Source organism: Lepisma saccharinum, chromosome 6, assembly GCF_977018435.1.
Source record: "Lepisma saccharinum chromosome 6, izLepSacc3.1, whole genome shotgun sequence".
In the NCBI taxonomy this organism is placed as follows: domain Eukaryota; kingdom Metazoa; phylum Arthropoda; class Insecta; order Zygentoma; family Lepismatidae; genus Lepisma; species Lepisma saccharinum.
Genome location: NC_139234.1, coordinates 56,684,599 through 56,700,057, shown reverse-complemented (window position 1 = coordinate 56,700,057; position 15,459 = coordinate 56,684,599). Strand labels below are relative to the sequence as shown.

Here is a 15,459-nt window from a genome sequence, read left to right as displayed (position 1 = left end):
AATAATTATGTTACAAATGTCACCTTGTAACAAAGGGGTTCCAAGTTCAATCTCCAATGGAGGCACAGAGGTTCAGGTCCCATTTTAAGCTGCATGTCTAATTCCAATTACAATATCTGAGCATAAAGTGGATTTAAACAACCAAAATTTTAATGAGAGAAATCCAGATCTTTTTAACGAACTTTTTTTTCCATTTGTGGTCAATGAATTTCAGTTTGTGCTTCACTTTTAGGTCCACTGTGCACCAGAATGACAGAGTTTCTCAACTGTCAGGTCGTGGCCCATTAACAGGCCGTGAGAGTTCCTTAGATTGGTTGCCAACTATTGTAAACCTGATTTTACATTTGTCAACAAGACTAGACATATACCAAAACTAACTAACTAACTCTCTAGCCTTCTTAAACCCGAAGGTTCATGGCTGCAGCAACACAGGCCTTCCATCTGTCCCTATCTTGAGCAAGATCTATATACTCTTTTCCATCCCTACCGATTTCCTTTAGGTCCATCCAACGTTGTCCCTCCATCTTCGTCTTGGCCTTCCTACAGGTCTCTTACCATCTGGTTTCCCAACAAGAATCCTGTAAACTCCTCTTTCCTCTCCCATTCGTGCCACATGGCCTGCCCATCTAAGTCTTATTGATTTAATTATTCTAATAATATCTGGACATGAATACAAATTATGTAGTTCTAAATTATGTAACCTTCTCCATTCACCTGTCTCCTCATCCCTTTTAGGTCCAAAGATTTTCCTAAGGATCTTATTTTCAAATACTCTCAATTTATGTTCCTCTTTCAATGTAAGGGACCAAGTTTCACACCCATATAATACTACAGGCAAAATTACTGTTTTGTATATTTTAACTTTTAGTTTCTTAGATATTAAACGAGAAGACAAAAGTTTATGAAGAGAGAAGTAACATGCATTTCCTGAATTAAGCCTGCTTTTTATTTCCTCTTTAATATAATTTTCATTTGTTAATATTACTCCTAAGTATTTGAATTTTGAAACTGGTTCAAACGAGTTGTTATCAATAATTAGATTTTGATTATTACCTAACACTTGGTTTCGGCCTGTAAGCATATATTTAGTTTTCTCTTTGTTAACTTCCAAACCTATCTCTTTAGCAGTTTTGAAAAATATTTTAGCATTATTCTTAATTGTATTCACATCATCCCCCAGTAAGTCTACATCATCTGCATATGCTAACAACTGAGTCACACCATTTAATTTTAGTCCTTCTTTAGTTTCTTTTACCTTCCTTACAGCATATTCTAAGGCAAAATTAAAGAGCAATGGAGATAATGCATCTCCTTGTTTTAACCCATCATGAATTATAAATTTGTCAGACATATTATTACCCACACGGATTTTACTTTCTGTTTCACTGGTGCATATTTTTATCATACTAACAAGCTTCTTAGGTATTCCAAACTCTACTAAGATATTATATAATTTATCTCTTTTGACTGAATCATATGCTTTTTTGAAATCAATGAATAGCTGATGGACATTTTGATTATATTCCCACTTTTTTTCAAGTGTCTGTCTGATGTGAAAAAATTGATCTGTAGTTGATCTGTTACGTTTAAATCCACATTGATAATCACCTATAATTTCATTAGCATATGGGGTTAGTCTTGTTACAAGAATGTTAGACAATATTTTGTATGTTGTTGAGAGTAGAGAAATTCCACGGTAATTATTGCAGTTCATTTTATCACCTTTTTTAAACACAGGAACAATTATGGATTCTTTCCACTGTTGAGGGATTTCTTCTTTATTCCATATTAAACAAATTAATTTATGAATTTGACATATTAATGAATTTCCACCATATTTAATTAACTCAGCTGGTATTAAATCAATGCCAGGTGCTTTGTTATTCTTTAGCCTTTTAATAGCATCTTTAACTTCAGTCAAGTTAGGTTCTGGAACTAAAGATTCTGCTCTGTGTACTTCATTTACTTCTGATTTATCTCCTACATGCACATTTAAAAGGTCATTAAAGTAGTTCTTCCATCTATTTAGAATATCGCTTGGGTCAGCTAGAAAATCACCGTCTTTATCTTTTATCAAGTTTACTTTAGGTTGCCACCCCTTTCTAAATTCATTTACACCTTTATATAAATCTCTGATATTTTTATTTTTGCTGTTTGTTTCAATTTCGTTAATTTTGCTTTTCAAGTAATCTCTTTTTTTACTTCTAAACGTGCGGTTAACTTCTCGCTTTATTCTATTATAATTGCTTAGATTTGTATCATCCGAGTTATTTAGCCACCTAAGTCTAGCCTGATTTCTTATTTCTATTAGATTATGACATTCATTATCAAACCATGGCTTACTTTTTCTTGGTTTATGGTATCCTATACTTTCTTTAGCTGCTGATTCTATTGCACTACGTATGTGCTCCCAATTCTTATTTACGTCTGTTTCATTTATATTTTCATCATCATTTAAATCCTGCAAAACCTCAAATCTATTTGACAGTTTAATTTGGTAATCTTTCTTAATTCTTTCATCAGCAAACTTTCCTGTATCAAATTTTATAACTTTTAGATTTTGTTGCATATGATTTATTACTGCGAGTCTTTCTCTTAATTTAGCAATTACTAAATAATGGTCACTGGCACAGTCAGCACCTCTATGTGTACGAACGTCAATTATACTAGTATGCCTTCTCTTATCAATGAGAATATGATCTATCTGATTATGAGTTTTACCATCTGGAGAAGACCAGGTATATTTATGGATATCTTTATGTTTAAAAGTGGTACTTTTCACAATTAAATTCTTTGAGGTTGCAAAAGTAATCAATCTTATACCATTATCATTACTTAATTTATGAAGACTTTCTTTACCAATCGTGGGTTTAAATGTATCTTCTTTGCCAATCTGTGCATTACAGTCACCTAACAGAATTTTCATATCATACTGAGAAAATTTATCGAAGACCTGTTCTAACTCTGTATAAAAATCATCTTTAGTATTATCATCTTTATCTTCCGTTGGTGCATGTATGTTTATTAAAATAATTTTACACCACCTACCCTGTAAAACTGCATATGATATCCTATCATTAATAAATTCTACTGTTTTAAGAGCCGAGATAATTCTATTATTTATAAAAAAGCCTGTTCCAAAATTATGATTTTCAGTACCACCATAGAAAAAAGTATAATTTTTAGTTTTACAATTCCCTTCTCCTGGCCACCTAACTTCCTGGACAGCTACTACATCTAATTTATACTTAACTATCTCATTAACTGTACACTGAAATGCCCCAGGCCGGTAAAGGCTCAGAACATTCCAGGTGCCTAATTTAATATCCTTATTCCTAACGTAGATCTTATCCTTAGTCCAGGGACCTCCCAAAGTAGTCCCCACCCGGAGATCCGAAAGGGGGACTATTTTACCTCCGGAATATTTTACCTTGGGAACATCCATGGCCTTATATTTCTGTTTCTTGACATGTCTTTTTACAGTGCAGAGTTGTCAGCTCTACGCCTAACCCCCGATATGAATGGAGGAACTACTACACAAGACAAACACAAACATATTAGACAGCACAATTACTACACAAGACGAACATAAACACATTAGACAGCATAACTACTACACAAGACACACACAAACACATCACAACTATAACACAATATAAACACACACACACCACAACTACTTCACATCTGTGAAGAAAATTCATTCAGAATGCTTTGGTGCTAAAAACTCATGCATAATTCCAAGAATTCAAGGAATTTCCAAAAATTAAAAATACTTATCCCATTTGTTACGTTCCCCGGTTTAGTCTCAATGGATCTACTTACTTTTGTTCCTCAACGGCGAGCCTGAGACTTATCAGACACATATACAACAGAATGGAAATTTTTCTTACTTCAATATACATATGCCAAAAGTATTCACACTCAAGTGCATAAGCAATTTATATTGAAAACTGAACCTTTGAATTACGTAATGTTTTGTATGTGATATTTCTGTCCCTATTATATGTTGCACGTCCCACTTTCTCGGCCACATTTACATATCTTATTGTTTGTTATTTTAATTTTGAATAAGTGTTCTTTAGTACATAAATGTCACGATCCCAGTTTGTAAACACTTACATTTCTTGTAGCCTACTACTGACATAATGAAACCATGAGTTCTCCGCCTTGAATTGAGCAATTGATTAATTTATTGACACTGACCTAATTTTTTTAAAAAATTTATTTGGAATTACCGTGATTAACTTACCTTAGATGGTTCCCCTCTCGCTAACCATGGAAGATATTTATACTAGACATATACCACATGCCATATTTCTTAATAGTATTTAATTTAATTTCAAAGGTGCACATTAATGTATAAAGTTTAAAAAATTAGAAAGAGGTAAAAAAAAATTTCTGTGTTCTCACAATGGTTGACAACCACACGAGGTGGTCAAAATATGTCAGGATTTGCACTGTGAACAGGTCTACCAGCAATAAAGGCAAATTATACATGATGCACTTGAAAGCCAGAATGCATTTGTATTTAACTTTAAACTATTTTTCAGGGGGTTTGACACTAGATTTTGTACTTTAGATATAGGCCACACAATGGGTACTGGTAACCTCATTGCCTTGTAATCAAGGGGTCCCTGGTTCAATATCCGGTGGAGGCACGTAGTTGTTCAGATCTCATCTTAAACTATAGTTCCAGTCCTGATTAGCATTTCTGTGCATAAAGTGGACTCAAATTAAAGATCAAAACTCAAATAAAAAAATCTATTTTAGATGTAGTTAAAATAAAAACTGTATTATTGAGGGTACATTTGATTTTTTTTTCCCACGTTCATATACCAAATTGAAACATTGAAAATTATATTATACTATTAGATTCTATTCACAAGATATAAACAAAACTACTCTAGTTATGCGAGTGTTTAAAAGCCTACAGAAATATGAAGTTTACACTTGGGGGAAAAATGTCCATTCAAAAAAGGTAGTATTTCTACAACTACTGCTTGTGTCCAGTTATGAATTCCATACCGAAAGTTGTATTTTAAATTTAGGTATTAGTGTCTTTTTACAGTAGAGAGATAAATGAAAGCCGTGGAACACGAAAAATGCAGCCAAGTAATGTATTTTCATTGGTTTGAAACACTTTGGGGAAAAAAGCCCAACCAAAAAAACAACTGAAAAAACTTCTTTTCAAAACAGGCATTTTTTCCCGGCCATTTCCAACTCTGCATGCTGTCGTCTCATGGTTGACAACCACACTAGGTGGCCAAAATATGTCAAGACTTACTCCGTGACCAGCCATTAGGTCAAATTTTACATGATGCACTTGAAACCAGAATACAAATATTTTATGCTAAATACAAATGTTTGATACCAATTTTTTTTATTTCAGATATAGTTAAAGTAAAAACTGTATTATTGAGGGTACATTTGATAAGTGTTTTAAAAGATGTAGCACTAATAATTCTCTATTGCTTCATGGTCATGTTCATATGTCAAAATGAAAATTGTACTATTACATTCTATTTGCAAAATACATACAACATTACTCTAAGTTATTCTAGTGTTTATATAGTTTGTGGACATATTTATTAAGTCTACTGAAATATGAAGCTAACACTTGGGGGCAAACCACCAGTTCAAAAAAGCTGGCATTTTTGCAACTACTGCTTGTGTCTAGTTATGATTTCCATGTCGAAAGTTGTACTGTATTTTCATTTAGATATGGGTGTCTTTCCACAGTAGAGAGATAAATGAAATCTGCATAACAGCCAAGTAATGTATTTTCATTGATTTGAAATGCTTTGGGGAATAAAGAAAACCTGGTGAAACATCAAAGTAATGGTAGAGTATGCTGGAAATAATTTGTTGCGGTCCTGCATCACAACATGGACTTCAGCAGGCAAGTGCACAAAGTATTCAACTGATATTGAGAAGACTCCTTGCAAGGCCATTAACCTGTTTCTCTTATCCATTTCAAATAAAAACATTCAGCCTCATCATGATAAACTTCAAGTACCTACAAAAAAAGTGACACTAAAATGTTAGAATTCTCTGTTTGGCATTTTCTTGTATTTTAAAATTCCTAACCTCAATGAAGAATGTACACAAAAGAAGTTTACCTGGAAAGCTGTTTTTGCTGCACTTGCGGCAGGGGCATAGGTATCATATTGGCATGTAAACCATGGTCCAGATAAGACCTTAAGGTAAGGAGCCAGGTTTCGCTTCACTTGCAGAACAACTTCATTGTGAGCTTGATGTGCCGCTTCCCGGACACGATGATCCACATCAACTGCCAACTGACAATACAAGCGAGGCCAAAATGGAAGAACTGCTTTCACATTGTCTGCTTCTGATTGTTTGCAAAGATCTCCAAATTCCTGAAGAGCCTGCAAGAAATATGTATACTGAATGAAATATAGCAGTAATGTAAAAATTGAAAAAAATAAAATAGGATAGTCCAAGAAATATATCTGCACCTTCAATGGACTATTCTCAAGAGAATTTGAGGTTTATGCCCTGCATAAACATATCTGAAACGTTAACAGCATTAAACCAAAAGACCATGCATAAGATAATTGTGGAGGTGTAATAAAATCTAACCCAAATATCACGCTGGTGCCTACTCTGATACAAACACAAAATTCACATGTAACTATAGCTAGGGCAGAATACATTTTTCTATTTTTTAAAAAAAACTCTTATGATATGGTCAAGGGCACCCACAGAGGGAGGGGAGAGGTGTCCAGGAGTGATAAACCCTGAGATATCTGGGAAAATTACATATTTCAATGGTGAAATTGTTATGTGAAAACATGGGTGTCATGAAAAAGCAGCACATTAAATGGTCTCTGATATCTGTGCATCGTGAAAAAGTACTGTCCCTCAAGGTTTTTATGGGAAGGAAGCAAGCCGAATCCAGTTTCTATTTAAAAAGTGGACTCACGCCTGAACTTGGCAGTAATGCCAGGGTATTATCAATTTTAAAAATAATAATAATAATAATAAATAAAAGATAAAATATGATGTTTATGACTGAACGGCAAATGAAATCTTACTCTGCCGGCAGTGCTTGAAGTGGGACAAAATTTAACTGGTCTCAAGTACTCATGTTGTTTCATTTTGCTCCCCTTTATGTGGTTGTGTCATTTTCGAAACAACAGATTCAGAGCAGCAGAAACAATGCTAACTAAAATGCAAAAATATAATATGCATATACGAGGGTCAGCTGGAAAGTTTCTGGCCTGATCCAGAAGGAAGCATTTTTGGTTCATGAAATTTTTGTATGTTAGAGAGTAGTCCTTATATGGATACCCTACGAGGTTACATGTTTTAATGTTGAGCCGTACCTTTTCAGCAGGTGGAATTGTGAGCCAGGATGGAGCCATCTGTGACTGAGCAGTGCATCGCCGATCTTGCAGTGATTCGGTATCTCTTACTGAAGGGTTGGACGGCCAAACAGATTCATGAGGACATGCAAAACACCTTACAGGACAATGCCCCATCCTATGCAACGGTGAAGTGGTGGGTGAATGAATTGAAATGTGGATGACAGTCTCTCAGTGATTAACCTCAAACCAGGTGCCCACGGAGTGCTTCCACCACAACATCAAGAAAGTGCATGACATGATCATGACGGATCGCCGACTGACGCAACAAACTATTGCAACACATCTAAGCATCACTATTCGTGATCATTTAGAAATGCGCAAGGTGGCTGCGCATTGGGTTCCACGAGACTTGACATTTGACTAAAAACGCACACGAGTGTAGCTCTTAGCTGCACATTTGCAACACATGCGTGCAGACCATGAAGACTTTCAGAACAGGATTGTGACTCAGGATGAAAGATACTGTCATCATTTCGACCCCTGCCATGAAGCACACCTGAAGGCAAGCATTTCTGCAAGGATGATGTAATGATGTTATGGATGCTGTTAATGACTGGTTAAACACCCAGGACTAAACTTTTTTTTCCAGTGGGTTAAAGAAACTGGAGCCATGCTGGGAAAAGTGCATTCAAGTAGAAGGGGACTATGTAGAACTCACACAAAATTTCAGCTCGCTACCACATCTCCTTCCCCCTCAGGCCAGGAACTTTCCAGCCAACCCTCGTATAATATAATAAAATGCAGTAAACAATTTGGTACAGATGATTTGAACATACCTTTATTTTTGTTGTAGCATCTTTCTTGTTCATTTTCTTCAAGACGAGCTGGAAGCTTGGGTGAACAGTTGAATCAGGCTCCTCCACTGATAAAGAAAACCCAGGCAACACTGGCACATACCCTCCATCCTTAACAGCTGAAAACCCAACAAGTGATGCTGTACTTCCCAGAAGCTCAGCACTTCTTCCACTGCTTGATGGCTAAATAAAATGCAAAATGTTATTGCACAGATAGTTTGCTCTATGGTTATTTTATGCCGTTAAGAAAACCAATAATGAAATAACAAAGCGACAGTTATGCATGAAAATATACACTAACTTGATTTAATTTTCATTTGCTTTATTTTACTTCGCTTTTTGTGCCACTTTTGGCTAATTTGCGAAGATGGAGATGAGTGATGACATGATGAAATTGATGAATGGACACTCACAAACACCCACGGCCAGCCCGGGAATCGAACCCGGGGCCCCTAGCATCGTAGCATGATGTGCTACTCATTTTGCTGTCTTTTCCTACCTTTCGACATTCTTTTTGTAGGAATACTGGTCCGAAGGGGGGTTATGACCCCCATCAACCCCCCTCCCCGTCAGGCATGCCACTGCTAATTATTACAACAATTAAAACAATGTGGGTACAATGAAAATAGTTAGGAGATGGGACATTCCACATCAAGCGGTCTAATTACTCCCACCATTTGTCACATTTCACTTAAATTTTGCACAAATAATTTTAGACTGCAAACTGCATTGGTTGCTGAGATAAATCCCGGCCCAAGTTCCTTTTGTTTTATTATGATTTCATCATACTACGAATGCAATTTTTACATGGTTCGATTTCGATGTACGTCTGTTAACACATACTGCGGAGTTTTAGCGATTACTTAAAGTTTTGTTCAATATATGCTCTCGTGGTTAGGTTAGGCAGGTGAGGTTTGGTTCCCTTAGCATTAAAATAAAGTCCCTAAATGCATTCTACTAAGGTTCCAATTTACTTCTACATTCATTTCTACGCTTCTACGATATTTATTGTCGCTTGTCGATGGAGAATATCTTGTAAATGAGAAGTGTGTAAGGTAATTTTCAAGTTTTTTTTTTCAACATAAATAACTCTTTTTCGAGTCCAAACAGTGCTCATAACTTTAAGGAAGGTTCAAATTTCGTGTGACAATGATTTCCAAAATTCTATGATAATTACAGTCGAGCCGCGATAAGAAGCGGTGTGCAATCAGAATGCAGAACGTGACCAAATTCTGTCTCCTCGTTGGCTGCCATGTGGCTGGGGGTTTTCTGCGTTGCCACGTTCGCACAAACAGGTGGACAGGCTAATCAGCTGTTGGCAAGTTTGGGAAAAAATAAAACTTCACGCGAATTAAGCACATATGTATCACTATGCTAATATATATAATTTCCGTCGTAAAGTGATAAATTAACGAATCTAGAAGTTTGAATCTGAAGTTTCTTGTAGGTCAACGTTAACTTCCCGTGTGAATTTTACATTCTGGCAAGCATGAAACATTTTCTCTTCCTCCTTGCACAGCAACCGAAAACCTTCACTGAAAGAACCTCTGTTGTGTTTTTATTATAGTACATTGCAAGCATCAGCTACCGGAATCTTTTTACTTGTGTTGTATCGTATCACAATTACCTACAAAAGAAAATGCATCTTGTGTTATGAACAATGTGGCAAATCGTTCTCCTTTGATTTCATGCTGCCTCTCTTTGCCTTCTTTGTCACACCGTGGTGTTCGTCTTTTTCTCAACTCGATTCCGACCGCAGCTATGCCCGCCTATTGATTTTGTATACGAAACTCACCCTTTGTTTTCTAAAGACATGGAATTTATACTCCTGTGACATTGTTGAAGCTTCAGAACGTACAAATGAAATTTATTTCTTGAAAATTAGGGTGAATTACGTATAAACAAATTACGTACAACTTGGTTTCGTTAACTCGTTTTTAAATTATATTTTGCGGAACCTACAAAAATTTACCTCCAAAACCGAATTTCACTGAACTGAGTTACTGTATTACGGAGAAGAATTTATCAAGAACAAATCAATTGTGTGTGAATGATTGATTGAGTTAGTGTTTTAAAGTGGACTTTATGCACACTACGGTTAATCTGGAATGGACCTACAGTTGGAAGTGGGATCCGAACCACTATGTGCCTCGACAGGGTATCGAACCCAGGACTACTTGATTAAAAGGCAACGACGCTTACCCTACCAATGTACCATCGGGGAGGCACATGTGGGTGTGTGAAGTGAGATAATTTGGGAAGCTTTCTTTCTTCTTTCCGACATTGCAGTACAATTTCTCCAAACAACTCTTACAAACACACACACAAATGCCCACTCATGCACAAAAGTATTCAATACAGAAATCGGAATATTTTTAAAAAAAACGCACTTCACTCAGCCAAAAGCTCTCCCCTATTAACGTTGTTCCTTCAAATATGAACAGAGTCAGACTGAGAACAATGGAAGTGTCCCGTTGTTATATGTTTAACCAGATGTTTAATCCTACACGAAAATCTTGAAGTAAGGTTCCATGCCAGTTGCTGGCACGTCTGGAATTTAGTCTTTGTGCTAGGAGAAATCATAAAACAATCTGAACCGTTACATAAATCCCCTTATCCAGAGGGGATTGATTGATTTGTTGTTTTAAGTTAACTTTATGCACAGTAAGGCTAATTGAGACTGGACCTACAGTTTAAAGTGGGATCCGAACCACCTGTGCCTCCACCAGGTATTATCCAGAGGGAAGTCAGTCGCATTAGCCAAATGAAAAATAAAATAGGTAAATATGTGATATAGCCCAAACAGATATCTTCACATTTACAGGAGAAACTACTTACTGAAATCAGTTTCTGTAGCATTGTTGAAGTTCTTCGAGGTATATTCTTTTGCGGAAACTGAAAACTTCACCACAGAATGCTGCAGAACAAGAAATAATCACTTGTTATGTAAGGAACTTGCATTTTGTGTAAAGGGACAACATTTTGCCGTTGTTTCCATTATGTACCTGCAGATGGCGTGAGCGTCGAAAGTCACATGGTCTCGCCAGTGTTTCTTTTACGAGAATTTTTATTTTTAACTATGCTTACCTAACCTAACCTAACCTTGCCGGAAATAGTCCGTGGGGCTATCGTGAATGGTTTTTGGGGCTATCGTGAATTGTTTTTGGGGTTATCGTGAATAGTTTTTGGGGCTATCCGTAAATGGTTTGTGGGGCTATCGTGAATGGTTCTTTGGGGCTATCCGTCAATGGTTTGTGATGACATAATGAACACGAAAGTAGGTATTTTTCGGTTAAGAAGGTTGAAACACTGCATACCCCACTCCAAATCGACAAAACACAAGAACGATGTGCAATGGTCCATGACGAGTGCACACCATATTGTCTGTTAACCAAGCGGAACAAGGAAGACAAATAATGACTCGTAACATGAAACGTTGACACTATTTTATGGAAAAAGGCATAACTTCACCTCAAAGCATCTTCCGCAATGCAGAATAGGTAAGTATCAATGCTAAAATGAATGAAATAAACGAGTGAGAGGTGTTCGAACAATATCGCATAATTACCATAAAATATTTTCAGGTGCTCACACCATGAAACAAGAATACAATACTAATGCTATATATATAATACTTATTTACATGTAATGTAAATTACAGTAATGGCAGCATTGCAAAATGCAATTGTATCGTTGTTGTAGAGAAAGCTTTTCTCTTATGATTGCCTGGGAATTCAGGCAGACTCATTGTTTCTTTCTTCAATTGAGCTTGAAAAGTAGTGAATTTTACCATGGACAGTAAAGAAGTCAACTTTAAAACTTTAACAATACAGGGAATTTCTCCAATTTGTTTGAAATTTCGGATACTTACTAATTTGGGTCTCCTAATCACGAATCTGCACTTAAAAATTTGGCGCTCACGTATAGAAATTCCTGAATTATGGCTAGCCCCACGGACCATTGGCACTAGCCCCACGAACCATTGGCACGTGGTTAGGTTAGGCTAGGAAACATAGTTAAAAAATTTTAGGGTCGTAGTAATATGAGGAATATATATATTTCGTTCTTTAAGTATTCGAAACTGAAAATCTTGCGATAAATAATGAGCAATTGTGCATTGTCAATTGCGATGACTGACCCTCTTATTTTGCAAGTTTGACACGTGAGCGCCAAATTTTAACTTCAGATTCGTGATTAGGAGCCCTAGTTTAGTGAGTATGCCAAATTTCAAACAAAATGGAGAAATTCCCGGTATTGTAAATTCGCTCCGTAAAGACAATAGGTACAAGGCAAAGCAACACCATGCCATTAAGGGCACATAACATCATTCTCGGATATATCACATAGTGAAGTTGATGTAGTCAGCACCAAGCTCTGACCACAGTGGCGGCAATGAGGTGGATGTGGGCGAGGCCTTATGTTAAGAGTATTGTTTATATTATTTATTAGATTCTCATGTTTTGCTCCCATGCTATCGTTTCTTAATGCTAAGCTGAACAAGAGAAAGTAAACTGTCCTCCCCCCCCCCTCCTTTGGCAATCAATACCTGCAACTAGTTCCGAGTATCCACAGACGGGATGCTGAGTGCGTTCCAGAGCCACGTATGCACGGACATAGACGGAAAGATCACCCACCCAGGTCTCCTCCGTGGCCATTACATGATCTTCTGCAAATAAATGTTCTAACGTATCACAGCAGCCAGACAGTTGAGTTGCATTCTATTACATTATCAATTTTCTCCTGTACATGTGTTTAATGGATTGCACGAGCACACACATCTAATTGAATGTCATTTACTGGTTATTAGGAAAAACATCTTGGCTACAAGTGAAACACCTTTTCATTTCTTTATTTTGGATGATAAATATTGCCAAGACCAATCGTGCTACGTTTCAACCAGATAAAAAAATATGATTTGCTGTTTACATACCTTTACGTTATTTTTGGTCCTCTGAGCTTGCTTATGTTTACCTCCCATATCTTTGATTTAGGATACTATAAAAGTGACAATTGACTTTTTAGTGATTAAATCTCTTTACTTGCAATAAAGTCCTGCAATACGATGTGACATGGGCCACGGAAGTACTCTTTGGTACATACAGGCTCTGTAACGGAAGAGGTCTGCCTTGTTCTTCTTCTTCTTCTTCTTCTTCTTCTTCTTTTTTTTGTCCCTGTCAGGCATTATCTTGTCGACTTTGGACATCATTATTGTTTTTTTTTTATTTCTTTTAATGTTTTCTTCTAAAGTTGGCAGTTAGTCTCACAAATTAATCGGAATCACAAATATATAACAATTATTATAAATAATTCACTTTTTTTTGTCCATTTTGCTGTTTCTTAAAAATCACTTTATATTTCAAGTCTACATTTTCGAGAATATGCACATAGAAAAGTTAGGGAATAGAAGTGGAAGCTACATTTAAACCTCGCTGCGCTTTGAAATTGCATTTCCATCGGTGGCCAGTAGATGGCGCGGCCGTCTTCTTTTGCTGCTCGCAGTAAATAGGGGGGGGGAGATTCATTGTCCCACTGGAGTGTCCTTCACCACAGAAAGGACAGGGGTGGGTTGTGAAACAGGTTTTCTGAAAACGAGGGGGAATATATGTCTTTTTCTGATTTCATGCAGTTCGTGAATTTACGGAATGAGGACTTTGCCAGGCAGCTACATACCCTACCAGGGCGCGAAATCATTGAAGATTGATTTTTTTTGGGGGGGGGGCAAGAAGATTGTGGTCTACACAGACATACACAAACTATACATATATATTATGTATGTGCATGAAACTTTTCGAATTTTCTACCAAGCAACTGACAAGAAAGAGCCTATATGATTAATATTTATAATGTTATTAAATATAAATTTAAATTACTAAACATGTAAAAATACATTAGTATTTAATACATATAAGGGAATTTATTTGATATTTTTTATGTATCAGATATTTATAACTGCCTTCTCGATTGCGCCGTGAATACGTTTTCGCCTTGCAATCAAGGAGTCCCGGGTTCGATACCTGGTGGACAGGCACGTATCCAAGGAGGGAGCTTAGGGGGCTCGAGCCCCCCCCCCCCCCCCGAAAGTTTTCAGTTTACCCTAGATAAAATGAGGTTTTTGGTTCCTTGTGGTGTGAAATAAAATAAAATAAGGATAATTTAAGAAGATAATTAATTATGGAAGAAAGACGGAGAATGTTCTGTAACTATATTATTGATAATAGCTCGTATCCAAGTTGGGAATCAGGGGGATCGAGCCTCCTTCCCCAGGAAATTTTCAGTTTACACTAGATAAAATTAGGTTTTTGGCTTCTTGAATAATGTGACAATTATTTAAGGAGAGAAATAATTATCGAGGCAAGACGGGGAATGTTCTATAACCCTGTTAATAGCGTGAGCGTGTATCCAAGGTGGGGATCATGGGCTCGAGCCCCCTTCCCAGGAAATTTTTTAGTTTACACTAGATAAAATTAGGCTATTGGCTTCTTGGATAATGTGACGATAATTTGAGGAGAAAAATAATTATCGAGGCAAGACTGAGAACGTTCTATAACATTGTTATTGTTAATAGCACGTATCCAAGATGGGGATCAGCGGGCTCGAGCCCCCGTCAGTAAAATTTTTCACATTTCGTTAGGTTATTGGAGATTTAATAATATGATGATAATTTAAGAGTAATAATTATAGAGGCAAGACGGAGAATGTTCTATAACCTTATTATTGTTAATATCATGTATCCAAGGTGGGGATCAGAGGGCTCGAGCCGGCCCTTAAGGAAATTTTTCAGTTTACACTGCATAAAATTATGTTTTTGTCTTCTTGAATAATGTGACGATTCAAGGAGATACATAATTATAAAGACAAGACGGAGAATGTTCTATAACCCTGTTATTGTCAATTGCATGTATCCAAGGTGGGGATCAGGGTACTTGAGCCCCCCTCCCACACACATACACACAAACAGGAAATGTTCAGTTTACACTACATAAAATTATGTTTTTGTATTCTTGAATACTGTGACGATAATTGAAGGAGATTCTTAATTATAAAGACGGAGAATGTTCTATATAACCCTTTTGTTGATAATATTGCACGTAAACCATTCTTGTGCTTTTGGTGTTGTCGCAGCAAACTTTTTGGAAGCTGCACAACAAAGGTAGCGCAACTAGTAGGACGATTCGTTGTAATTTTTAATCTCTGGAAAGCACGAGAGGGAACGTTCTTGAATAAGAGGAGTCGAACTACTGGCCATATTAACGAATCGTTTTATCTGCGGAACG

General features: G+C 36.6%; 1 protein-coding gene across 3 annotated transcripts in view; it reads right to left on the bottom strand.

The window, feature by feature from the left end:
* The window catches only part of Ltn1 (E3 ubiquitin-protein ligase listerin), a 123,071-nt gene extending 109,789 nt beyond the window's left edge, over positions 1-13,282 (bottom strand). For all 3 annotated transcript variants that reach the window (XM_083123974.1, XM_083123975.1, XM_083123976.1), the window contains exons 1-3: positions 13,116-13,282; positions 8,168-8,368; positions 6,123-6,389 (exon numbers count right to left, since the gene is read on the bottom strand). In XM_083123974.1, the coding sequence (XP_082980100.1) occupies positions 6,123-6,389; positions 8,168-8,368; positions 13,116-13,163 (516 nt within the window). In that variant the 5' untranslated portion in view covers positions 13,164-13,282. The remainder of the gene's footprint in view (positions 1-6,122; positions 6,390-8,167; positions 8,369-13,115) is intronic.
* Between the last annotated feature and the right edge of the window lie 2,177 nt (positions 13,283-15,459).